This window comes from Hypomesus nipponensis, chromosome 23 (assembly GCF_054491055.1).
Source record: "Hypomesus nipponensis isolate SF chromosome 23, ASM5449105v1, whole genome shotgun sequence".
NCBI lineage: Eukaryota > Metazoa > Chordata > Actinopteri > Osmeriformes > Osmeridae > Hypomesus > Hypomesus nipponensis.
Genome location: NC_140383.1, coordinates 2221288 through 2247573, shown reverse-complemented (window position 1 = coordinate 2247573; position 26286 = coordinate 2221288). Strand labels below are relative to the sequence as shown.

The 26286-nt window shown below is 45.3% G+C and overlaps 1 protein-coding gene across 1 annotated transcript in view; it reads right to left on the bottom strand.

Annotated features, from left to right (window-relative positions):
* col6a3 (collagen, type VI, alpha 3) overlaps positions 1–26286 on the bottom strand; it is an 81239-nt gene that overhangs the window by 12104 nt on the left and 42849 nt on the right. The window contains 31 exon segments of the mRNA XM_084688448.1: positions 90–152; positions 249–302; positions 559–603; positions 694–720; positions 842–913; positions 1037–1090; positions 1210–1302; positions 1397–1542; positions 1735–1813; positions 1921–2255; positions 2402–3010; positions 3359–3958; positions 4100–4124; positions 4156–4745; positions 4992–5603; positions 6669–6692; positions 10246–10824; positions 10981–11575; positions 11839–12435; positions 13475–14067; positions 14225–14824; positions 14982–15576; positions 15840–16436; positions 18233–18820; positions 19084–19680; positions 20720–21307; positions 21571–22167; positions 23207–23799; positions 23957–24556; positions 24714–25308; positions 25572–26168. Of these exon segments, the coding sequence (XP_084544574.1) occupies positions 90–152; positions 249–302; positions 559–603; positions 694–720; positions 842–913; positions 1037–1090; positions 1210–1302; positions 1397–1542; positions 1735–1813; positions 1921–2255; positions 2402–3010; positions 3359–3958; positions 4100–4124; positions 4156–4745; positions 4992–5603; positions 6669–6692; positions 10246–10824; positions 10981–11575; positions 11839–12435; positions 13475–14067; positions 14225–14824; positions 14982–15576; positions 15840–16436; positions 18233–18820; positions 19084–19680; positions 20720–21307; positions 21571–22167; positions 23207–23799; positions 23957–24556; positions 24714–25308; positions 25572–26168 (12339 nt within the window).

The window sequence follows — 26286 nt, the reverse complement described above, 5'->3', positions numbered from 1 at the left end:
TTTATTTACCCCTATCCCTGTGTTCCCTTCCCACTGTAAAGACAACCAACACTGACCTAACACATGTGGCTTTTCACATAAATACTTACAGGATCTCCCCTGATTCCAACACCCCCAAAATCTCCCGCCTTTCCTTTAAGGCCTTTGGGTCCCTGGAACAAAAACATTAGAAAGTCATTACACTACTGAATGTTCTTATTCAGGACCAGGATGGGTTTGTAGGGTTGTAAAAGGTTCCACGTTCTCACCCTTCTCCCTGGATTCCCTCTATCTCCAGGGGGCCCAACAATTCCACTGGTACCCTGCAGGAAGCAAAGAACATTATCCATACAATCACATTCAATAATCTTGCTGAGAGCACATCTGCATTGCTACAACATTTGAAACAGTAGGAAAATCCTTTAGCATGACAAAGTCTTGGATATCAAGAAGGTTTTCTTGAAAGAAGGCCAATCTTTAACTTCTCCATATTAAGCTTTGTACATTTAGTTTTTGGACATCATCTTAAAATATATTTTCATGAGGAAAATTCAGTAATCTTTTAAAAAACACTCTTACCTCTTCTCCATTAATACCATCCAGGCCAATCTCTCCAAAATCTCCCTGTTAAAATGCATAAAATGTTTTGAGTTCAAATAAAATAAATCTGAAGATGTTGATAAAGTAGTGTCTATGTAATCCACATAAACTCACTTTTTCGCCAGAGTATCCACGAGAACCCTAAAAAACGCAAGAACAAAATCCTTTAGTCCATGCACTGATTTCATTCTGAACAAGATGACATAAATTGCTAAATATTGATTAAAATGACCAGAATTCTTCATAGTTTGCGGCAGCTTACCTTGACGCCTCTCTGACCTGGACAGCCCTGGAAACCCTGAGTTCCATTCACACCAGGAGGACCTCTGTCTCCCTGTCAGGAAAAACAAAAAACAACATGATGTTGAATTTAGTTTGATATAAAAAGCAGAAATCCTAAATAACACAGCTATAGAAGATAGAGTCTGAAGAGGGAACAAGAAGATATGAGACTCACAGGTCCGCCCTCATCTCCAGGATGCCCTGGGTATCCTACTCCACCTGGACTGCCCTGTAATACAAAACAAACATTTGTTTGTTTATAGCATATTAACATATCCACATCTATAGTCAGACAGTGTGTTATATTCTTATTTATAGAACTGGCACAGAAGTAAATAAATGAATTACCTTAGGTCCTGGTAAGCCAACTCCACCTCGATCTCCTCTGGTGCCTGTGCACTTGCATGGCACTGCGCAGCACTCCCTCTCAGCAATATTGTCCTAGATAGGACACAATATATTACTGGCCGAGATAAGAAAGGACACAGACAATCGTCATGTGGTGGTGTATTTATTGGGTATTGGAAAAACCTACCAGTTCCTCCATTAGCTCATAGTCCAGGTCCATGATGTTGACACGCAGGGGGCGAGTATACCGGAAACCACGGCCGAACTCCAGCAGCACTGCCTCTTCAAACCTGGGCACGCGCTCAAGACCCACCAGGATGAAGCTGCTCACACCTAGCATGACATGTACAAGACTCCAGTCATACTGTACATGCAGGTTTATAAATTAAAGTTCTCGTGTTCTTCAAGCTTGAACAGACAAACTACAACGGGCAAATGATGAACTGAATTTGTTCCTCATTTGGACAGATTGCTAATCTTTTCACTGATTTTGGAATGCAGTTGTAATCAGTTTGTTCTTCTTACCGGAAAGCCGAAGCTCCTCAACTCGTCTCTTCATCTCAGAGTATTGGCCATCCAATCCATCAGTCAAATGAATCACAACCTTCACCATTCAGAGAGGAAAATGTACACAACATGTACGTTTCACATGTCCATATGATTACAGATAGTCTAAATATAACAATACTGTACATTAAAAGATATACCCACCTTAGTGGTGTCAACCAGTCTGCTTTTGAACCTTGTGTTGTAAGCAGTGATAGTCTTGCCATTGAGAAGGTAAGGGCCGGAGTTTCTCAAGCCCTTGAACGCTTCGAACAGCTCATCTGCGTTATCAGTGAATTCCAGCATAACTGGCTCGGAGGCAGAGTCCATGGCCAGCATCCCCACCTGGACAGTGGGGAACTGGCCCGAGGAGCAGCTGATAGACGCCATCTTGGAGATTCTCTGGAGGATGGCTCCCATCTTGGTCTGGAGGTTGGTCTGGGCGGCAAAAATGTTCTGGGCAGACACGTCAAAGCCCACCAACACCTCCACATTGCAGCCTTTGAGAGAGACAGACATACAGTGTAATTGAAGTAATGCTACAATGGCTGGTTTCAGAAATTTGGCATTCTACTTAGTGTACATACTCTATTTGACATATTGAAATGAAATAGAGACAAAACAGCATAATCTCAGTGATACTCACTTTTGACTGATTCCGGCACACCTGTGCAGAGTTTCACACCTTTCACCTCATCATCTAGCGTTTCCAGGATCTGCTCGTTGAGCTCCGATAGCTCCAGGAAAGTGCTTGCCCTCGCCACTGTGGTGGCCTCGCTGCCCAGGTCGATCAACTCATCCTCGATATTCCCCACTCCAACTGCGTAGATTCGCACACCGGTAGCTTTCAGAGCGAGAGCTGCAGACTTGCCGTCGTCAGACGAACGTCCTCCAGTGACGATCATCAGGATCTGAGGGATGCCTTCGTCCTTCCTGCTTCCTTTCTCCTTGATGAAGTGGTTCTGCTGCACGTGGCGAATGGCTGCACCTGTGTTGATCTTCCGCCCACCCTTGTACTCGGTCCGGGAGATGGCACTGATGATGTCGTCCTTGTCCTTGTAAGTGTTGAGGAAGAAGACGTCGGTCATATCCGTGGAGTAGTGCGCCAGGCCAATCTGAAGTTTGTCCCTCTCAGTGAAGAAAAGGTCGATGAGATTCAGGATGAACTCCATAACCTCCTTGAAGTTGTCCTTGCCCAGATTGATGGAGCCATCGACCAAAAACACAATATCAGCCGCCTTGGCTTTGGGGAGATCTGAAGTCAAGAGGAAGCAGGTTAGGGTTGGATTAGAAAAGAATAGTGATTAACAGGGAGTCAGATGGCTGAGCGGTGAGGGAGTCGGGCTGGTAATCAGAAGGTTGCCGGATTGATTCCCCGCCGTGCCATATGACGTTGTGTCCTTGGGCGAATGTCCCTGTACTTACTGTAAGTTGCTCTGGATAAGAGTGTCTACTAAATGTAAATGACTAAATGTAAATAGAGTAGAAGAAGCAAGAAAGGGATTATTAACAAAATGTTCATGCTTTTAGGTGAATTTCCTCCCACATTTCTATGTGAATTAACTGTTACAATCCATTTAGGATCATCTCTAAACATACTTACTGGGGTCCTCCCTATCTGGGGTGGGCTCCTCTGGGATAGTCCCATTAAGACGGGCAATGAACTTCTCTCTGATGACAGGCAACCCCGGGAACGTTGGCACCTGGAGAACATCTTCTGAGGTGGTGGCGATTTGTTTCAGCTGCCTGGCGTCAGCGGCCCCAGCGCCGATACCAATGCAGTTGACTCGAGACCCCTTCAGCAGAGGCCCATAAACTGACAGGTCGGATGTGGAGCGTCCGCCAGTGAGAACCACAAGATGCTGGGAGGCTTCGGCCAGACGGACACCTGCTGAGGCTTTCAGCTCATTCCGGATCACATGCTCAATGGCTTCGGCCAAGTTTGAGGACCGGCCGCCCATCTGACGAAGTCTCTTGATAGCTGACAGTACATCTGGCTTGTTGTTGTGGGAGTTGAGGGAAAACTCAGTCTTAACCTTGTCTGAGTATTGGACAACAGATACCCGCACGTGGTCTGGCTGAACATTGAGCTGCTGAACTATGTTCAGGATGAAGTCACGGATGTGGGCGATGCCGGAAGAGCCAGTGGTGTCTGATCCATCAACGAGGAAAATGATGTCCTTTCTCCCCATGTTTAGGTTTCCTGTTAAGAAGTATAAAAGGACTATCTTAAAATTGTATACAACTTTATGAAAACAAGCACCATAAAATATGTTTTAGAAATATTGTTCAAATAGAAAGTTGACCAGAATGGAGATGCCTTAAATAATATACATGTGACCACCCATTGAAAGTACAGTATGCATATACTTTGAATTACTTACGGACTGAGTCAACAACACTAGTAGAGATGTCAGCAGTGGTCATGGTGTTGACTGAAGCAATGAGTTGCTGCTCAACACTTGGAAGTTGCCCGAAGTTGCTGATAGTGTAGGTAAGCTCTGGCTTCAGTGCGATCTGCCTCAGTTCATTGGGATCAGCATTCCTTGCCCCAATGGCAAGAGGAGCAACAAGGTTGGTCTTCAGCTGATTAGCCGGACCAGAAACATCATCTGAAGACTTGCCTCCAGTGACTAGGATCAGGAACTGTGGCACAGCATCCTCAATCCGACTACCTGCTGATCTCTGGTATATGTTCTTGGAGACCCAGTCAAGAGCACGCCCTGTGTTGAGCTGGTTCCCGCCTCTGCTCCGCAGCCTGCTCACAGCCTGGCGGACTTCCTCTTTTGTTGAGAATTCGTTCAAAAGGAACTCCACTTTGGCGTCATCACTGTACTGCACCACCGACACCCTGACGCGATCCAGACCCACATCCAGCTTTCCCACTACCCTGTTGATCATATCCCTGATAGCAGGGAACTCGTTGCGTACTGCTGTTGTTCCGTCAATGAGGAATACCACATCCCTCTTGTCTCCGCCAGTGGTTACTACTGTGGTTGTCACTTTTAAAGAAGGTAAAAAAAACATTTTTTGGGTGGTTAGGAACAACTTTCAAAGTAAACATGTTTAGATAGCAAATATTCTGGAAAACAAATAAACACTGCTGTCATTCAGAAAAACAAAGTAAACGATCCTTTGGGGAGGGAAAACATTTCTAACACATCAAAAGTGGTTAGAATGATAAACGTTTACATTTCAACCTTTAAAGTACATTTCAAACTTAAAAGAAACCTTACCATCAAAACTTGGGAATACCGGACGCAGCCTGGCAATTTCTTCATCTGACAACTCTGTCAGCGTGGAGATCAAGTTTTCCTGGACAGTGTATAGACCAGGGAAGTCGTCCACGGTGTAAGCAAAGTTAGGAACGTAGGAGATCATCTGGAGCTCCTGTTGGTTAGCATCTCTGGTCCCAATGCTGAAGGGCAGAACCCCGGACTGCTTAAGCGAGGTTGCTGCCCGTCTGACATCGTCAGTGGAACTTCCTCCAGAAACGACAATCACAAACTGATGGACACCCTCCTGCTTTCTGCCTCCACGTGCAGCTGTGAGCACGTCCCGACTGACAAACTCCACAGCCTGGCCCAAGTTACGCTGCCTCCCACCACGCTGTCTCAGCGACTTCACAGCATTCATGACGCCCTCTTTGGTTGTATGGGAGTTCAGGTACATATCTGCTGAAGGGGAGTCACCATACTGCACCACACCAATTCGAATCTTGTTCTCACCCACATTAAGGTTTTCAACAACTCTGCGTATGAACTCCTGGATGATGGGAAACTCTCTTCCTACGCTGTCTGAGCCATCAATGAGGAAGACCACATCCTTCTTGGGACCCTGAGACTCGGCTGAAAAGATAGGTAGAGGAAAAAAATCAATCACTGCTATGTATCTACATTTTTGCTTAATCAACAAACCACTTAAAATGCATGTTTTCCAAGTGGTCTTCCACATCTTTCTAAAAGTCATTAAGTGGCTTACCTCCTGGAAGAATTAACAAGGTTGCTTATAAAACCTTGACATGGCATTATGGGAATCTGAGGTGGCCTGAATATTCATATAGTTGGCATTTTATGTTGATGGTTATTGGAACTTAACCCAGACACATGACAGTCATTGCCCAGGGCCCACATTAGCACTAGATCTTCAACCAGTAAGCAAAATTAGCATCTACTCTCCTGTCATTGTGTCATTGAGAGTCATTGTACTGGAGGGGAGATACCGTGATGAGGGTCTGACTCCTTTTTATTACATGCCTATAATTGCATTAAAAACGGTCTTATTATGAGCAAGTGTTGGTAATTGCAACCCTGGGGCCAGCTGCATAAAGACTAGTCTTAGCCTTAAGGCCCCGTCACACCATAACGTTCTGGTCAACGTTCTCTGAAAGTTGTAATCGTTCCATTTCAAGCGTTGTAGGGCAAGGTGGACACATCTGGCGTGTGACTAATGTGTGACTATAACGCATGACTAGCCTGGGACTGACGCATGAGGAGCGTGTAACAGTGACCAAGTCAGACACCCCTGAAAACTAAGCGTGTGAGGACGTGTCACTGGGTTGCGACGACGTGTGACGAAAGCAAACAATGAAAACGAAGCAAACAATGAATAACCAAGTAACACTAGGGTAACAACTGACCAACGATAGCCAAACGCGTGCAACGTTGGTCAAACGTTCCACAAACGTTCTTCAGCGTGTCTATCGTTTAAAACTAAATGTTGAAAAACGCTGGTCTCCATGAGAACTTATTTGCATGTTCAAAACCTTTTTTTTGGACCACCGTTCTCCGCCGATCATCGCCGTTGACCAACGTCACCAGCGTCCACACAACGCTCTTCTGGTGCTGTACCAGCACTACACCAGCGACCATGGACAATTAGCAACGTTTCTTCTAACGTCATAGAACATCAACCAGAACGTTATGGTGTGACGGGGCCTTAAGACTGTCTTAAATTGTCAGGTTAGACTCGTCTAACTAAGCTTGTCTGTGGCATAAATACTAAGACTGACTTAATTTGAGGTAAAAAAAAAATTGCCACCTCTCCCCCTGGCTAAACCTTGCGGTAAGGGCTGAGTTGCTATGCCAACAAACTGTTAGTAGGCTACGTCATTATCTTAGCATGATTTATTACGAAAGGAAATAAGTGTGTTATTTGTAACTGCAGAAAATGTTGACTGGGTTCTGCTTTTCCGCAGAATAAAATGTCATTTTATTAAACAAGTGAGTAGATGACAACATAACTCACTTTATTGACGTTAGCACCAGCCGGCATGTGCGTTGGAGTTGTTGATAAATGGAATTAGCGTTGGGGTTAAATTAAGAAGCTTAAAGCTTGAAGCTTAAAACGCATACACTATTTGTTAATAAGACAACCTTTTCAATATTGTATTCCTCCAACGTGTATATAGGTTTTCATCAGGTTTAAATGTATCGATCTTCCTCCGTTAAGTGTTGCTGTTTTGTCTGCCATCTTTTCATTTTTCTGTCTTATTTTACCCATAATGCAAAGCACAACAGGCTATCGAAGTCAATCTTACGTTAGTCACTGATCGTAAAGCTTTATGCAACAGGTAAATTGGCTATGGCAAGTCGGACTTAGATTTGCTTTTAAGTCTGTCTTATGCAACTGGCCCCTGGGTCTATTATGATGCAACTGGCCCCAGACTAGGTCTATTTTTATGCAACTGGCCCCAGCTGTTGTGTAGAGAACAGAAACTCAATGTAGCTTTATGTGGAAGTCTCTTATTTCTGGGTTTAAATTGATAAAGGCACAGATACATGTTTGCATGTATTAAGGCTGTATTGCTTACATTTATAGTTTTACTGTGTATATTCTTTGCCGTTTAAAGTAAAACATTAAATTGTTGATTTTGGGGACAGGTTGAGTATGTTAACTTACCTACAAAAGTAACATGTTTTAACTTTGACAGTACATCCACTAAAGTGTCTGGGAGCTCTCCAAAGTCAGTGATAGGAAAAACAAAGCTGGTATGTGTAGCAGTGGAAGGAAGATCAGAAGAATCTGTGCCGATACTGAAGCTCCAGATATGAAGATCTTTCAGAGCTGCTGATGGTTTCTGATGGTCATCGCTGGAAGGCCCTCCTGAGAGCAGGATCAGTACTTGGGGGACTCCTTCGAGATGACGACTGCCGGACAGTGTTGAAAAGACATTGTCTCGAACATACTGTAAAGCTGTTCCAGTGTTTCGAGGCCTTCCTCCTTTGTGCCTCAAAGTGCGAATCTTGCTGATGATATTGTCCTTTGTTGAAAAGGAACTCAAGTAGAAATGTACAAAAGTGTCTTTGCTGAACTGGACGACAGCAACTCTATCCTTATTTTGGGCCACATCAATATTTTCAACGACTCTTCGGACAAAATCACGCATGGCAGGAAACCCACTGCGGCTGTCATCGGAGCCATCAATGAGGAAAACTACATCTCGTCTTCTTGTGCGGGATTCTGTATGGGGGAATATGTCATGCAGACTTAACAGGATGCATTTTCTTTGCCTCCCCAGACCAAGTTTAACGTGCTTTAACGGTTCAGCAAAGCACAAGTAAATCAGACGAATGTGTAACGAATTATGCCAACAAATCCAGCAAAGTCGATGCAGCATGTGTGTAAATTCATTCAGAATTTACTTTATAATGTGGCATAACAATGCAAATATTGAGCTGGATAAGGTATCACCTTATACCACAAAGGGCTGTAATGCTTAGTGCACTGTCATTTGAAGACAGTGGCAAATATAAATAATGTACAACAAGCAAGATTTTAACCAAAGAAACTTGATCAAGAGAAAGCATCCAAAGGAGAGGATAATCAAGACACCAAGCTTGGCTTGCCGTAAGGAAAACTTCCCGAAAGAGAAAATTCATTGTTCTTAAATTCAAGAACAATGCCAATCAAAAGTTTCAGAAGTATCATTCAGGTACAACAGAAAATTGTATTTTTGATAATTGATCAAAATACCAGAATTTTCCTCAGCAGTTAGTGTATTTGTATTGATTGTTTCTCTAATAACCTATCAAAATAAAGTTATTCTGAGAATGTAGGTGCCAAATAGGGTTTGAAAGACAGGAGAAAGGTTGTGGAGCTCCACATTGTCAGCATCTTTTGATCCAATGGTAAAGACCATGAAACCCTGTTGAAAAACTGCATAATCTGAACAGGTGTCAGAACTGATGAAAAGCTTGTTCCTAATACGTCTGAGAGTTGTACTGCTGTTGATGAGTGTGGCTGCATGGTGTTCACAATTTCTAATAGAGGTAACATGTCCTCCTATTGGAAACTGCAATAGGACTGAGAAGGTAATCGATATAGAAACAGTGATTTGAAGTACAAGAAATATAATGATAAGCAGACTAAAATGGGTGTATGAATATGCCGGACATAGTAATAGGAACATGAAAGGAAGTTAATGTGAGACAGAAAGAAATAAACATGAAGCAAAGGTGCATCATAAGGAAATACCTAGTTTTTCACAGTAAAAATATCCTCAATACTAACAAAGCTTAATTATTACACCAAAAAGTGAGTGGATGACCCTAGCTTGCTCATGAAAAGCAAGGACCCAGAGTATTTAAGTATTTAGGGAAAAAACAAAATGATATATTTTACCTATCAAACCGGGACTTGAGACTTGAGTAATGGCAGATAAAAGATCCAACTGCAGGCCTGGTAAATCTGAAAAGTCTTTTGCCTGAAGGATGAGCCGTGGATCAGATGTGATTGATTGCATTTCTCTGGTATCAGTCTGTCTCATGGCAATGCCTATGCTCTTCACTTCCATATCTTTCAAATTAAAGGCTGCCTGGCTAACAGCATCGTTGGACTGGCCCCCACTCAACAGAATCAATATCTGGGGAACACCTTCCAGACGCCTGCTTCCAGATGAAGCAGTGAAGACGTTGTCCCTGACGTACTGGAGAGCTGCCCCGGTGTTGAGGGGTCTGCCTCCTCTGTGCCTCAGTGCTTTAACAGTATCAAGAACATCTTTTCTTTTGGAGTATGTGTTTAGATAGAAATTGACGTCTTGGTCTCTGCTGAACTGTACAACAGCTATCCTGTCTTTGTTCAGCCCCACATTGAGCTTCTCCACCACTCTCTGTACAAATTGACGCATTGCAAGGAATCCATTCCTTGTGCCTTCAGAACTATCCATGAGAAAAACTATGTCTTTAGGTTTCAGCAAAGTTTCCCCTGGTAAAAAAAGAAAAGCAATAATATAGCAAAAAGCCATTGAAGTCATGAAAAGCATGTACAAGCTTTAACTTATATAAATGGAATGAAACCATTTGAAATTAGGCCTAAACATTCAAAGGTTTCGAAATTGATTAGAAGGACGTAGGAACGATTCTTTGAACTGGACATACTAAAGATAACAGAAGTATGATGTTTAAAATTTGATGTTATTTGATTTAAGGAGATTTACAAAGAAAATGTACATATATATCAATATCATATCTTCCTTTGAAAATATCTTACCCATTGAGCTTAAATTAAAAGTATCAACTCTGGAAAGAAGCTGCTCCTGAATATTTGTAAGATCGCTGAACTCAGATACAGAAAGAGCATAACTTGGCTCATAAGATATCCGCTGTAGCTCTGTTTTATCAGACCCTTGTGATCCAAGACCAAAGATCTTAACTCCAGATTCCTTCAGCAAAGAGGCTGGGGTATCAACATTATCACTGGACCGGCCCCCGCTCAACAGAATCAATATCTGCGGAACACCTTCCAGACGCCTGCTTCCAGACGAGGCAGTGAAGACGTTGTCCTTGACGTACTGGAGAGCTGCCCCGGTGTTGAGGGGTCTGCCTCCTCTGTGCCTCAGCCCTCTAACAGTATCAAGAACATCGTCTTTGGTTGTGTATGTGTTCAGATCGAAATGGACCTCTTGGTCTCTGCCATACTGGACCACTGAAACTCGGTCTTTGTTCACTCCCACATTGAGCTTCTCCACCATTTTCTGAACAAAGTCACGCATGGCTGGGAATCCATTCCTTGTGCCATCAGAACCATCCAGAAGGAATACTACATCCTTTCTGGTGGTGTCATGATCAACTGAGAAAACAGAAAAAGATTACAAAGCAAGACTATCAGTTTTAGGCAGAGCTAAACATAAACCTTTCCAATTTGACCAGGAACAAGTTCAAATCAATCTGTCACTGTATCAGAAGACATAATTGAGTTGATCTTTGGTAAATTTACATAACATACCTAAAACTGTTGGTGATTCTGCAGTTACGTCTACAACCACTGTATCCACCGAGGACAAAAGCTGCTGTTGGACGCTTGGAAGGTCACTGAAGTCGGACACAGAGAGGGCATGACTGGGATCATGGGAGATCCTCTGAAGCTCTCTGCTGTCAGAGCTCCTGGTTCCAATTCCAAAGATCAAGACCCCAAGCTCTTTGAGAGCAGAGGCTGGTGTATCAACATTATCAAAGGACCGCCCACCATTTAGCAGTATCAGAATCTGGGGAACGCCTTCCAGACGCCTGCTTCCTGCGGAAGCCGTGAACACATTGTCCCTCACATGCTGGAGAGCTGCTCCAGTGTTTAGGGGTCTTCCTCCTTTGTGTCTTAGACCTCTGACAGCGTCAACAATCTCTCCCTTTGCTGTATATGTGTTTAGGTAGAATTGGACAGCTGCGTCTCTGCTGTACTGAACCACTGAAATGCGGTCTTTGTTCTCATCCACATTCATTGTCTCCACCAATCTCTGGACAAAGTCACGCATTGCTGGGAATCCATTCCTAGTGCTATCAGATCCATCCAGCAAGAACACCACATCCCTTCTGGGAACCTGGGGCTCAACTAAAGGAACAGGAAAATCATGAAAAGATTACATGACATGTGTAGTGGGTGAGACATAGACCCATATGCAATGTTTTGAACACACTGACCCACGTAGTAATGAGCTCAGATAGGAGCTATGGTTGTAAGAATTTCCTAGAGAGGCACATGCTTGAATTTAAAGAAGCTCGTTGGGCATCCAATGAGCCATTGCAAAAAGATCTCCTCTACTCCAACCAGGGGAACTATTGAACATGAACTTTGTGTGTAAAACATCACATTCTTACCTATCACTGTTGGTGTCATGGTTGTTACTTGTACTAGGACTCTAGTCATGGAGGAAAGGAGCTGCTCTTGGATATTGGGGAGGTCAGTCAACTCAGACACAGAGAGGGCATAACTTGGCTCTGAGGATATCTTTTGCAATTCTCTGCCATCAGAGGTCCTCGTTCCTATGCCAAACACCAAGACCCCAAGGTCTTTGAGAGCAAAGGCTGGTGCATCGACACTGTCAAATGACCGCCCACCATTCAGCAGTATCAGAATCTGGGGAACGCCTTCCAGACGCCTGCTTCCAGACGAGGCAGTAAAGACGTTGTCCCTGACGTACTGGAGAGCTGCCCCGGTGTTGAGGGGTCTGCCTCCTCTGTGCCTCAGCCCTCTAACAGTATCAAGAACATCATCTTTGGTGGTGTATGTGTTCAGATAGAAATGGACCTCTTGGTCTCTGCCATACTGGACCACTGAAACTCGGTCTTTGTTCACTCCCACATTGAGCTTCTCCACCGTTCTCTGAACAAAGTCACGCATGGCTGGGAATCCATTCCTAGTGCCATCAGAACCATCCAGCAAGAACACCACATCCCTTCTGGGTATCTGGCGCTCAACTGAAGGAACATCAAAATCATCCAATTAATTGCATTTCATTGATTGTGAGTGAGCAATCTTGAAGACACAGCTCCAAATGCAATGGTGTTTACACACTGATGAACTAAAGTAATGAGCTGACATACGCCCTATGCTAGAAAAATATTGCTAGAGAAGTGCATGCTTAAATAAAAACCAGTTTTCCAGAAAACATTGCAAAGAGCTCTGCAATACTCCAACCCAGACATTATTGAAGCTGACCTTCATGTAAAACATCTCATTCTTACCTGTCACTGTTGGAGTGATTGGTATGACGCCAACAAGTACACTATTGAGGGTGGAGGAAAACTGCTGCTGAACATTGGGGAGAGCAGAGAATTCAGCAACAGACTGGGCATAACTTGGATCACTGACAATTCTCTGAACCTCTGTGCTGGAATTACGGGTTCCAATGCCAAAGATCATCACTCCGCTCTCTTTCAGGCCTGAGGCTGGGGTATCAACATTATCACTGGACCGGCTCCCGCTCAATAGAATCAATATCTGGGGAACACCTTCCAGACGCCTGCTTCCAGACGGGGCAGTAAAGACGTTGTCCCTGACGTACTGGAGAGCTGCCCCGGTGTTGAGGGGTCTGCCTCCTCTGTGCCTCAGGCCTTTAACAGTATCAAGCACATCATCTTTGGTTGCGTATGTGTTCAGATAGAAATGGACCTCTTGGTCTCTGCCATACTGGACCACTGAAACTCGGTCTTTGTTCACTCCCACATTGAGCTTCTCCACCATTTTCTGAACAAAGTCACGCATGGCTGGGAATCCATTCCTAGTGCCATCAGAACCATCCAGAAGGAATACTACATCCTTTCTGGTGGTGTCATGATCAACTGAGAATACAGAAAAAGATCACATAAAAACACCCATCAGTTTTAGCAGTAACTAAACATGAACCTTTCTATTTCGACCAGGAACAAGTTCAACTTAATCTGTCACCGTTTCAGAAGATATAATGGAGTAGATCTGTGGAAAATTAACAGAGCATACCTAAGACCGTTGGTGTTTCTGCAGTTACTTCTATAACCACCGTCTCCACCGAGGACAAAAGCTGCTGTTGGACGCTTGGAAGGTCACTGAAGTCAGACACAGAGAGGGCATAACTTGGCTCTGAGGATATCTTTTGCAATTCTCTGCTGTCAGAGCTCCTGGTTCCTATGCCAAACACTGAGACCCCAAGTTCTTTGAGAGCAGAGGCTGGTGCATCGACACTGTCAAAGGACCGCCCGCCATTCAGCAGTATCAGAATCTGGGGAACACCTTCCAGACGCCTGCTTCCAGACGGGGCAGTAAAGACGTTGTCCCTGACGTACTGGAGAGCTGCCCCGGTGTTGAGGGGTCTGCCTCCTCTGTGCCTCAGCCCTTTAACAGTATCAAGAACATCATCTTTGGTTGCGTATGTGTTCAGATAGAAATGGACCTCTTGGTCTCTGCCATACTGGACCACTGAAACTCGGTCTTTGTTCACTCCCACATTGAGCTTCTCCACCATTTTCTGAACAAAGTCACGCATGGCTGGGAATCCATTCCTAGTGCCATCAGAACCATCCAGAAGGAATACTACATCCTTTCTGGTGGTGTCATGATCAACTGAGAATACAGAAAAAGATCACATAAAAACACCCATCAGTTTTAGCAGTAACTAAACATGAACCTTTCTATTTCGACCAGGAACAAGTTCAACTTAATCTGTCACCGTTTCAGAAGATATAATGGAGTAGATCTGTGGAAAATTAACAGAGCATACCTAAGACCGTTGGTGTTTCTGCAGTTACTTCTATAACCACCGTCTCCACCGAGGACAAAAGCTGCTGTTGGACGCTTGGAAGGTTACTGAAGTCAGACACAGAGAGGGCGTAACTTGGCTCTGAGGATATCTTTTGCAATTCTCTGCTGTCAGAGCTCCTGGTTCCTATGCCAAACACTGAGACCCCAAGTTCTTTGAGAGCAGAGGCTGGTGCATCGACACTGTCAAAGGACCGCCCGCCATTCAGCAGTATCAGAATCTGGGGAACACCTTCCAGACGCCTGCTTCCAGACGGGGCAGTAAAGACGTTGTCCCTGACGTACTGGAGAGCTGCCCCGGTGTTGAGGGGTCTGCCTCCTCTGTGCCTCAGCCCTTTAACAGTATCAAGAACATCATCTTTGGTTGTGTATGTGTTCAGATAGAAATGGACCTCTTGGTCTCTGCCATACTGGACCACTGAAACTCGGTCTTTGTTCACTCCCACATTGAGCTTCTCCACCATTTTCTGAACAAAGTCACGCATGGCTGGGAATCCATTCCTAGTGCCATCAGAACCATCCAGAAGGAATACTACATCCTTTCTGGTGGTGTCATGATCAACTGAGAATACAGAAAAAGATCACATAAAAACACCCATCAGTTTTAGCAGTAACTAAACATAAACCTTTCCATTTTGACCAGGAACAAGTTCAACTTAATCTGTCACCGTTTCAGAAGATATAATGGAGTAGATCTGTGGAAAATTAACAGAGCATACCTAAGACCGTTGGTGTTTCTGCAGTTACTTCCAAAACCACCGTCTCCACCGAGGACAAAAGCTGCTGTTGGACGCTTGGAAGGTCACTGAAGTCAGACACAGAGAGGGCATAACTTGGCTCTGAGGATATCTTTTGCAATTCTCTGCTGTCAGAGCTCCTGGTTCCTATGCCAAACACTGAGACCCCAAGCTCTTTGAGAGCAGAGGCTGGTGTATCGACATTATCAAAGGACCGCCCACCATTCAGCAGTATCAGAATCTGCGGAACACCTTCCAGACGCCTGCTTCCTGCGGAAGCCGTGAACACATTGTCCCTCACATGCTGGAGAGCTGCTCCAGTGTTTAGGGGTCTTCCTCCTTTGTGTCTTAGACCTCTGACAGCGTCAACAATCTCTCCCTTTGCTGTATATGTGTTTAGGTAGAATTGGACAGCTGCGTCTCTGCTGTACTGAACCACTGAAATGCGGTCTTTGTTCTCATCCACATTCATTGTCTCCACCAATCTCTGGACAAAGTCACGCATTGCTGGGAATCCATTCCTAGTGCTATCAGATCCATCCAGCAAGAACACCACATCCCTTCTGGGAACCTGGGGCTCAACTAAAGGAACAGGAAAATCATGAAAAGATTACATGACATGTGTAGTGGGTGAGACATAGACCCATATGCAATGTTTTGAACACACTGACCCACGTAGTAATGAGCTCAGATAGGAGCTATGGTTGTAAGAATTTCCTAGAGAGGCACATGCTTGAATTTAAAGAAGCTCGTTGGGCATCCAATGAGCCATTGCAAAAAGATCTCCTCTACTCCAACCAGGGGAACTATTGAACATGAACTTTGTGTGTAAAACATCACATTCTTACCTATCACTGTTGGTGTCATGGTTGTTACTTGTACTAGGACTCTAGTCATGGAGGAAAGGAGCTGCTCTTGGATATTGGGGAGGTCAGTCAACTCAGACACAGAGAGGGCATAACTTGGCTCTGAGGATATCTTTTGCAATTCTCTGCCATCAGAGGTCCTCGTTCCTATGCCAAACACCAAGACCCCAAGGTCTTTGAGAGCAAAGGCTGGTGCATCGACACTGTCAAATGACCGCCCACCATTCAGCAGTATCAGAATCTGGGGAACGCCTTCCAGACGCCTGCTTCCAGACGAGGCAGTAAAGACGTTGTCCCTGACGTACTGGAGAGCTGCCCCGGTGTTGAGGGGTCTGCCTCCTCTGTGCCTCAGCCCTCTAACAGTATCAAGAACATCATCTTTGGTGGTGTATGTGTTCAGATAGAAATGGACCTCTTGGTCTCTGCCATACTGGACCACTGAAACTCGGTCTTTGTTCACTCCCACATTGAGCTTCTCCACCGTTCTCTGAACAAAGTCACGCATGGCTGGGAATCCATTCCTAGTGCCATCAGAACCATCCAGCAAGAACACCACATCCCTTCTGGGTATCTGGCGCTCAACTGAAGGAACATCAAAATCATCCAATTAATTGCATTTCATTGATTGTGAGTGAGCAATCTTGAAGACACAGCTCCAAATGCAATGGTGTTTACACACTGATGAACTAAAGTAATGAGCTGACATACGCCCTATGCTAGAAAAATATTGCTAGAGAAGTGCATGCTTAAATAAAAACCAGTTTTCCAGAAAACATTGCAAAGAGCTCTGCAATACTCCAACCCAGACATTATTGAAGCTGACCTTCATGTAAAACATCTCATTCTTACCTGTCACTGTTGGAGTGATTGGTGTGACGCCAACAAGTACACTATTGAGGGTGGAGGAAAACTGCTGCTGAACATTGGGGAGAGCAGAGAATTCAGCAACAGACTGGGCATAACTTGGATCACTGACAACTCTCTGAACCTCTGTGCTGGAATTACGGGTTCCAATGCCAAAGATCATCACTCCGCTCTCTTTCAGGCCTGAGGCTGGGGTATCAACATTATCACTGGACCGGCTCCCGCTCAATAGAATCAATATCTGGGGAACACCTTCCAGACGCCTGCTTCCAGACGGGGCAGTAAAGACGTTGTCCCTGACGTACTGGAGAGCTGCCCCGGTGTTGAGGGGTCTGCCTCCTCTGTGCCTCAGGCCTTTAACAGTATCAAGCACATCATCTTTGGTTGCGTATGTGTTCAGATAGAAATGGACCTCTTGGTCTCTGCCATACTGGACCACTGAAACTCGGTCTTTGTTCACTCCCACATTGAGCTTCTCCACCATTTTCTGAACAAAGTCACGCATGGCTGGGAATCCATTCCTAGTGCCATCAGAACCATCCAGAAGGAATACTACATCCTTTCTGGTGGTGTCATGATCAACTGAGAAAACAGAAAAAGATCACATAAAAACACCCATCAGTTTTAGCAGTAACTAAACATAAACCTTTCCATTTTGACCAGGAACAAGTTCAACTTAATCTGTCACCGTTTCAGAAGATATAATGGAGTAGATCTGTGGAAAATTAACAGAGCATACCTAAGACCGTTGGTGTTTCTGCAGTTACTTCTATAACCACCGTCTCCACCGAGGACAAAAGCTGCTGTTGGACGCTTGGAAGGTCACTGAAGTCAGACACAGAGAGGGCATAACTTGGCTCTGAGGATATCTTTTGCAATTCTCTGCTGTCAGAGCTCCTGGTTCCTATGCCAAACACTGAGACCCCAAGTTCTTTGAGAGCAGAGGCTGGTGCATCGACACTGTCAAAGGACCGCCCGCCATTCAGCAGTATCAGAATCTGGGGAACACCTTCCAGACGCCTGCTTCCAGACGGGGCAGTAAAGACGTTGTCCCTGACGTACTGGAGAGCTGCCCCGGTGTTGAGGGGTCTGCCTCCTCTGTGCCTCAGCCCTTTAACAGTATCAAGAACATCATCTTTGGTTGTGTATGTGTTCAGATAGAAATGGACCTCTTGGTCTCTGCCATACTGGACCACTGAAACTCGGTCTTTGTTCACTCCCACATTGAGCTTCTCCACCATTTTCTGAACAAAGTCACGCATGGCTGGGAATCCATTCCTAGTGCCATCAGAACCATCCAGAAGGAATACTACATCCTTTCTGGTGGTGTCATGATCAACTGAGAATACAGAAAAAGATCACATAAAAACACCCATCAGTTTTAGCAGTAACTAAACATAAACCTTTCCATTTTGACCAGGAACAAGTTCAACTTAATCTGTCACCGTTTCAGAAGATATAATGGAGTAGATCTGTGGAAAATTAACAGAGCATACCTAAGACCGTTGGTGTTTCTGCAGTTACTTCCAAAACCACCGTCTCCACCGAGGACAAAAGCTGCTGTTGGACGCTTGGAAGGTCACTGAAGTCAGACACAGAGAGGGCATAACTTGGCTCTGAGGATATCTTTTGCAATTCTCTGCTGTCAGAGCTCCTGGTTCCTATGCCAAACACTGAGACCCCAAGCTCTTTGAGAGCAGAGGCTGGTGTATCGACATTATCAAAGGACCGCCCACCATTCAGCAGTATCAGAATCTGCGGAACACCTTCCAGACGCCTGCTTCCTGCGGAAGCCGTGAACACATTGTCCCTCACATGCTGGAGAGCTGCTCCAGTGTTTAGGGGTCTTCCTCCTTTGTGTCTTAGACCTCTGACAGCGTCAACAATCTCTCCCTTTGCTGTATATGTGTTTAGGTAGAATTGGACAGCTGCGTCTCTGCTGTACTGAACCACTGAAATGCGGTCTTTGTTCTCATCCACATTCATTGTCTCCACCAATCTCTGGACAAAGTCACGCATTGCTGGGAATCCATTCCTAGTGCTATCAGATCCATCCAGCAAGAACACCACATCCCTTCTGGGAACCTGGGGCTCAACTAAAGGAACAGGAAAATCATGAAAAGATTACATGACATGTGTAGTGGGTGAGACATAGACCCATATGCAATGTTTTGAACACACTGACCCACGTAGTAATGAGCTCAGATAGGAGCTATGGTTGTAAGAATTTCCTAGAGAGGCACATGCTTGAATTTAAAGAAGCTCGTTGGGCATCCAATGAGCCATTGCAAAAAGATCTCCTCTACTCCAACCAGGGGAACTATTGAACATGAACTTTGTGTGTAAAACATCACATTCTTACCTATCACTGTTGGTGTCATGGTTGTTACTTGTACTAGGACTCTAGTCATGGAGGAAAGGAGCTGCTCTTGGATATTGGGGAGGTCAGTCAACTCAGACACAGAGAGGGCATAACTTGGCTCTGAGGATATCTTTTGCAATTCTCTGCCATCAGAGGTCCTCGTTCCTATGCCAAACACCAAGACCCCAAGGTCTTTGAGAGCAAAGGCTGGTGCATCGACACTGTCAAATGACCGCCCACCATTCAGCAGTATCAGAATCTGGGGAACGCCTTCCAGACGCCTGCTTCCAGACGAGGCAGTAAAGACGTTGTCCCTGACGTACTGGAGAGCTGCCCCGGTGTTGAGGGGTCTGCCTCCTCTGTGCCTCAGCCCTCTAACAGTATCAAGAACATCATCTTTGGTGGTGTATGTGTTCAGATAGAAATGGACCTCTTGGTCTCTGCCATACTGGACCACTGAAACTCGGTCTTTGTTCACTCCCACATTGAGCTTCTCCACCGTTCTCTGAACAAAGTCACGCATGGCTGGGAATCCATTCCTAGTGCCATCAGAACCATCCAGCAAGAACACCACATCCCTTCTGGGTATCTGGCGCTCAACTGAAGGAACATCAAAATCATCCAATTAATTGCATTTCATTGATTGTGAGTGAGCAATCTTGAAGACACAGCTCCAAATGCAATGGTGTTTACACACTGATGAACTAAAGTAATGAGCTGACATACGCCCTATGCTAGAAAAATATTGCTAGAGAAGTGCATGCTTAAATAAAAACCAGTTTTCCAGAAAACATTGCAAAGAGCTCTGCAATACTCCAACCCAGACATTATTGAAGCTGACCTTCATGTAAAACATCTCATTCTTACCTGTCACTGTTGGAGTGATTGGTGTGACGCCAACAAGTACACTATTGAGGGTGGAGGAAAACTGCTGCTGAACATTGGGGAGAGCAGAGAATTCAGCAACAGACTGGGCATAACTTGGATCACTGACAACTCTCTGAACCTCTGTGCTGGAATTACGGGTTCCAATGCCAAAGATCATCACTCCGCTCTCTTTCAGGCCTGAGGCTGGGGTATCAACATTATCACTGGACCGGCTCCCGCTCAATAGAATCAATATCTGGGGAACACCTTCCAGACGCCTGCTTCCAGACGGGGCAGTAAAGACGTTGTCCCTGACGTACTGGAGAGCTGCCCCGGTGTTGAGGGGTCTGCCTCCTCTGTGCCTCAGGCCTTTAACAGTATCAAGCACATCATCTTTGGTTGCGTATGTGTTCAGATAGAAATGGACCTCTTGGTCTCTGCCATACTGGACCACTGAAACTCGGTCTTTGTTCACTCCCACATTGAGCTTCTCCACCATTTTCTGAACAAAGTCACGCATGGCTGGGAATCCATTCCTAGTGCCATCAGAACCATCCAGAAGGAATACTACATCCTTTCTGGTGGTGTCATGATCAACTGAGAAAACAGAAAAAGATCACATAAAAACACCCATCAGTTTTAGCAGTAACTAAACATAAACCTTTCCATTTTGACCAGGAACAAGTTCAACTTAATCTGTCACCGTTTCAGAAGATATAATGGAGTAGATCTGTGGAAAATTAACAGAGCATACCTAAGACCGTTGGTGTTTCTGCAGTTACTTCCAAAACCACCGTCTCCACCGAGGACAAAAGCTGCTGTTGGACGCTTGGAAGGTCACTGAAGTCAGACACAGAGAGGGCATAACTTGGCTCTGAGGATATCTTTTGCAATTCTCTGCTGTCAGAGGTCCTGGTTCCAATTCCAAAGATCAAGACCCCAAGTTCTTTGAGAGCAGAGGCTGGTGTATCGACATTATCAAAGGACCGCCCACCATTCAGCAGTATCAGAATCTGCGGAACACCTTCCGGACGCCTGCTTCCTGCGGAAGCCGTGAACACATTGTCCCTCACATGCTGGAGAGCTGCTCCAGTGTTTAGGGGTCTTCCTCCTTTGTGTCTTAGACCTCTGACAGCGTCAACAATCTCTCCCTTTGCTGTATATGTGTTTAGGTAGAATTGGACAGCTGCGTCTCTGCTGTACTGAACCACTGAAATGCGGTCTTTGTTCTCATCCACATTCATTGTCTCCACCAATCTCTGGACAAAGTCACGCATTGCTGGGAATCCATTCCTAGTGCTATCAGATCCATCCAGCAAGAACACCACATCCCTTCTGGGAACCTGGGGCTCAACTAAAGGAACAGGAAAATCATGAAAAGATTACATGACATGTGTAGTGGGTGAGACATAGACCCATATGCAATGTTTTGAACACACTGACCCACGTAGTAATGAGCTCAGATAGGAGCTATGGTTGTAAGAATTTCCTAGAGAGGCACATGCTTGAATTTAAAGAAGCTCGTTGGGCATCCAATGAGCCATTGCAAAAAGATCTCCTCTACTCCAACCAGGGGAACTATTGAACATGAACTTTGTGTGTAAAACATCACATTCTTACCTATCACTGTTGGTGTCATGGTTGTTACTTGTACTAGGACTCTAGTCATGGAGGAAAGGAGCTGCTCTTGGATATTGGGGAGGTCAGTCAACTCAGACACAGAGAGGGCATAACTTGGCTCTGAGGATATCTTTTGCAATTCTCTGCCATCAGAGGTCCTCGTTCCTATGCCAAACACCAAGACCCCAAGGTCTTTGAGAGCAAAGGCTGGTGCATCGACACTGTCAAATGACCGCCCACCATTCAGCAGTATCAGAATCTGGGGAACGCCTTCCAGACGCCTGCTTCCAGACGAGGCAGTAAAGACGTTGTCCCTGACGTACTGGAGAGCTGCCCCGGTGTTGAGGGGTCTGCCTCCTCTGTGCCTCAGCCCTCTAACAGTATCAAGAACATCATCTTTGGTGGTGTATGTGTTCAGATAGAAATGGACCTCTTGGTCTCTGCCATACTGGACCACTGAAACTCGGTCTTTGTTCACTCCCACATTGAGCTTCTCCACCGTTCTCTGAACAAAGTCACGCATGGCTGGGAATCCATTCCTAGTGCCATCAGAACCATCCAGCAAGAACACCACATCCCTTCTGGGTATCTGGCGCTCAACTGAAGGAACATCAAAATCATCCAATTAATTGCATTTCATTGATTGTGAGTGAGCAATCTTGAAGACACAGCTCCAAATGCAATGGTGTTTACACACTGATGAACTAAAGTAATGAGCTGACATACGCCCTATGCTAGAAAAATATTGCTAGAGAAGTGCATGCTTAAATAAAAACCAGTTTTCCAGAAAACATTGCAAAGAGCTCTGCAATACTCCAACCCAGACATTATTGAAGCTGACCTTCATGTAAAACATCTCATTCTTACCTGTCACTGTTGGAGTGATTGGTGTGACGCCAACAAGTACACTATTGAGGGTGGAGGAAAACTGCTGCTGAACATTGGGGAGAGCAGAGAATTCAGCAACAGACTGGGCATAACTTGGATCACTGACAATTCTCTGAACCTCTGTGCTGGAATTACGGGTTCCAATGCCAAAGATCATCACTCCGCTCTCTTTCAGGCCTGAGGCTGGGGTATCAACATTATCACTGGACCGGCTCCCGCTCAATAGAATCAATATCTGGGGAACACCTTCCAGACGCCTGCTTCCAGACGGGGCAGTAAAGACGTTGTCCCTGACGTACTGGAGAGCTGCCCCGGTGTTGAGGGGTCTGCCTCCTCTGTGCCTCAGGCCTTTAACAGTATCAAGCACATCATCTTTGGTTGCGTATGTGTTCAGATAGAAATGGACCTCTTGGTCTCTGCCATACTGGACCACTGAAACTCGGTCTTTGTTCACTCCCACATTGAGCTTCTCCACCATTTTCTGAACAAAGTCACGCATGGCTGGGAATCCATTCCTAGTGCCATCAGAACCATCCAGAAGGAATACTACATCCTTTCTGGTGGTGTCATGATCAACTGAGAATACAGAAAAAGATCACATAAAAACACCCATCAGTTTTAGCAGTAACTAAACATGAACCTTTCTATTTCGACCAGGAACAAGTTCAACTTAATCTGTCACCGTTTCAGAAGATATAATGGAGTAGATCTGTGGAAAATTAACAGAGCATACCTAAGACCGTTGGTGTTTCTGCAGTTACTTCTATAACCACCGTCTCCACCGAGGACAAAAGCTGCTGTTGGACGCTTGGAAGGTCACTGAAGTCAGACACAGAGAGGGCATAACTTGGCTCTGAGGATATCTTTTGCAATTCTCTGCTGTCAGAGCTCCTGGTTCCTATGCCAAACACTGAGACCCCAAGTTCTTTGAGAGCAGAGGCTGGTGCATCGACACTGTCAAAGGACCGCCCGCCATTCAGCAGTATCAGAATCTGGGGAACACCTTCCAGACGCCTGCTTCCAGACGGGGCAGTAAAGACGTTGTCCCTGACGTACTGGAGAGCTGCCCCGGTGTTGAGGGGTCTGCCTCCTCTGTGCCTCAGCCCTTTAACAGTATCAAGAACATCATCTTTGGTTGCGTATGTGTTCAGATAGAAATGGACCTCTTGGTCTCTGCCATACTGGACCACTGAAACTCGGTCTTTGTTCACTCCCACATTGAGCTTCTCCACCATTTTCTGAACAAAGTCACGCATGGCTGGGAATCCATTCCTAGTGCCATCAGAACCATCCAGAAGGAATACTACATCCTTTCTGGTGGTGTCATGATCAACTGAGAAAACAGAAAAAGATCACATAAAAACACCCATCAGTTTTAGCAGTAACTAAACATGAACCTTTCTATTTCGACCAGGAACAAGTTCAACTTAATCTGTCACCGTTTCAGAAGATATAATGGAGTAGATCTGTGGAAAATTAACAGAGCATACCTAAGACCGTTGGTGTTTCTGCAGTTACTTCTATAACCACCGTCTCCACCGAGGACAAAAGCTGCTGTTGGACGCTTGGAAGGTCACTGAAGTCAGACACAGAGAGGGCATAACTTGGCTCTGAGGATATCTTTTGCAATTCTCTGCTGTCAGAGCTCCTGGTTCCTATGCCAAACACTGAGACCCCAAGTTCTTTGAGAGCAGAGGCTGGTGCATCGACACTGTCAAAGGACCGCCCGCCATTCAGCAGTATCAGAATCTGGGGAACACCTTCCAGACGCCTGCTTCCAGACGGGGCAGTAAAGACGTTGTCCCTGACGTACTGGAGAGCTGCCCCGGTGTTGAGGGGTCTGCCTCCTCTGTGCCTCAGCCCTTTAACAGTATCAAGAACATCATCTTTGGTTGTGTATGTGTTCAGATAGAAATGGACCTCTTGGTCTCTGCCATACTGGACCACTGAAACTCGGTCTTTGTTCACTCCCACATTGAGCTTCTCCACCATTTTCTGAACAAAGTCACGCATGGCTGGGAATCCATTCCTAGTGCCATCAGAACCATCCAGAAGGAATACTACATCCTTTCTGGTGGTGTCATGATCAACTGAGAATACAGAAAAAGATCACATAAAAACACCCATCAGTTTTAGCAGTAACTAAACATAAACCTTTCCATTTTGACCAGGAACAAGTTCAACTTAATCTGTCACCGTTTCAGAAGATATAATGGAGTAGATCTGTGGAAAATTAACAGAGCATACCTAAGACCGTTGGTGTTTCTGCAGTTACTTCCAAAACCACCGTCTCCACCGAGGACAAAAGCTGCTGTTGGACGCTTGGAAGGTCACTGAAGTCAGACACAGAGAGGGCATAACTTGGCTCTGAGGATATCTTTTGCAATTCTCTGCTGTCAGAGCTCCTGGTTCCTATGCCAAACACTGAGACCCCAAGCTCTTTGAGAGCAGAGGCTGGTGTATCGACATTATCAAAGGACCGCCCACCATTCAGCAGTATCAGAATCTGCGGAACACCTTCCAGACGCCTGCTTCCTGCGGAAGCCGTGAACACATTGTCCCTCACATGCTGGAGAGCTGCTCCAGTGTTTAGGGGTCTTCCTCCTTTGTGTCTTAGACCTCTGACAGCGTCAACAATCTCTCCCTTTGCTGTATATGTGTTTAGGTAGAATTGGACAGCTGCGTCTCTGCTGTACTGAACCACTGAAATGCGGTCTTTGTTCTCATCCACATTCATTGTCTCCACCAATCTCTGGACAAAGTCACGCATTGCTGGGAATCCATTCCTAGTGCTATCAGATCCATCCAGCAAGAACACCACATCCCTTCTGGGAACCTGGGGCTCAACTAAAGGAACAGGAAAATCATGAAAAGATTACATGACATGTGTAGTGGGTGAGACATAGACCCATATGCAATGTTTTGAACACACTGACCCACGTAGTAATGAGCTCAGATAGGAGCTATGGTTGTAAGAATTTCCTAGAGAGGCACATGCTTGAATTTAAAGAAGCTCGTTGGGCATCCAATGAGCCATTGCAAAAAGATCTCCTCTACTCCAACCAGGGGAACTATTGAACATGAACTTTGTGTGTAAAACATCACATTCTTACCTATCACTGTTGGTGTCATGGTTGTTACTTGTACTAGGACTCTAGTCATGGAGGAAAGGAGCTGCTCTTGGATATTGGGGAGGTCAGTCAACTCAGACACAGAGAGGGCATAACTTGGCTCTGAGGATATCTTTTGCAATTCTCTGCCATCAGAGGTCCTCGTTCCTATGCCAAACACCAAGACCCCAAGGTCTTTGAGAGCAAAGGCTGGTGCATCGACACTGTCAAATGACCGCCCACCATTCAGCAGTATCAGAATCTGGGGAACGCCTTCCAGACGCCTGCTTCCAGACGAGGCAGTAAAGACGTTGTCCCTGACGTACTGGAGAGCTGCCCCGGTGTTGAGGGGTCTGCCTCCTCTGTGCCTCAGCCCTCTAACAGTATCAAGAACATCATCTTTGGTGGTGTATGTGTTCAGATAGAAATGGACCTCTTGGTCTCTGCCATACTGGACCACTGAAACTCGGTCTTTGTTCACTCCCACATTGAGCTTCTCCACCGTTCTCTGAACAAAGTCACGCATGGCTGGGAATCCATTCCTAGTGCCATCAGAACCATCCAGCAAGAACACCACATCCCTTCTGGGTATCTGGCGCTCAACTGAAGGAACATCAAAATCATCCAATTAATTGCATTTCATTGATTGTGAGTGAGCAATCTTGAAGACACAGCTCCAAATGCAATGGTGTTTACACACTGATGAACTA